This window comes from Eurypyga helias, unplaced genomic scaffold, assembly GCF_000690775.1.
Source record: "Eurypyga helias isolate BGI_N326 unplaced genomic scaffold, ASM69077v1 scaffold11310, whole genome shotgun sequence".
NCBI classification, from domain to species: Eukaryota; Metazoa; Chordata; class Aves; order Eurypygiformes; family Eurypygidae; genus Eurypyga; species Eurypyga helias.
In genome coordinates, this window is record NW_010223826.1 from 1 (window position 1) to 300 (window position 300).

General features: G+C 67.3%; 1 protein-coding gene across 1 annotated transcript in view; it reads left to right on the forward strand.

The window, feature by feature from the left end:
* Positions 1-6: 6 nt before the first annotated feature.
* Positions 7-300, forward strand: part of ANKRD33B (ankyrin repeat domain 33B) — a gene marked incomplete at its 5' end in the record, with an annotated part of 44645 nt that continues 44351 nt past the window's right edge. The window contains one exon of the mRNA XM_010154026.1: positions 7-123. Coding sequence (XP_010152328.1) covers positions 7-123 — 117 coding nt within the window. The remainder of the gene's footprint in view (positions 124-300) is intronic.

Here is a 300-nt window from a genome sequence, read left to right on the forward strand (position 1 = left end):
GACAGCCCCGAGGCGCTCAGCCTCTTCCGAGCCTGCTGCACCAACAACGCCGTCGTGCTCAAGGCGCTCATCCGCCAAGGCCCCGAGGAGGAGGAGGTGCGGGAGACCGACCGCAACCGCCGGGTGAGCGACCGGTCGGGTGACTCCGCTTGGATGTGAAGGGGCGCGGGTCTGCAGTCCCGTGGGGGGCAGGACGGGAGAAGGGTGTGAAGCTTCGTCCCTCTAGAAGTGACTTTCCGCCTCTGGCGATGGAAGGGCCCGGTGTATGGGAGGACGGGGAGGTTGAGATTCGCGGTTCCC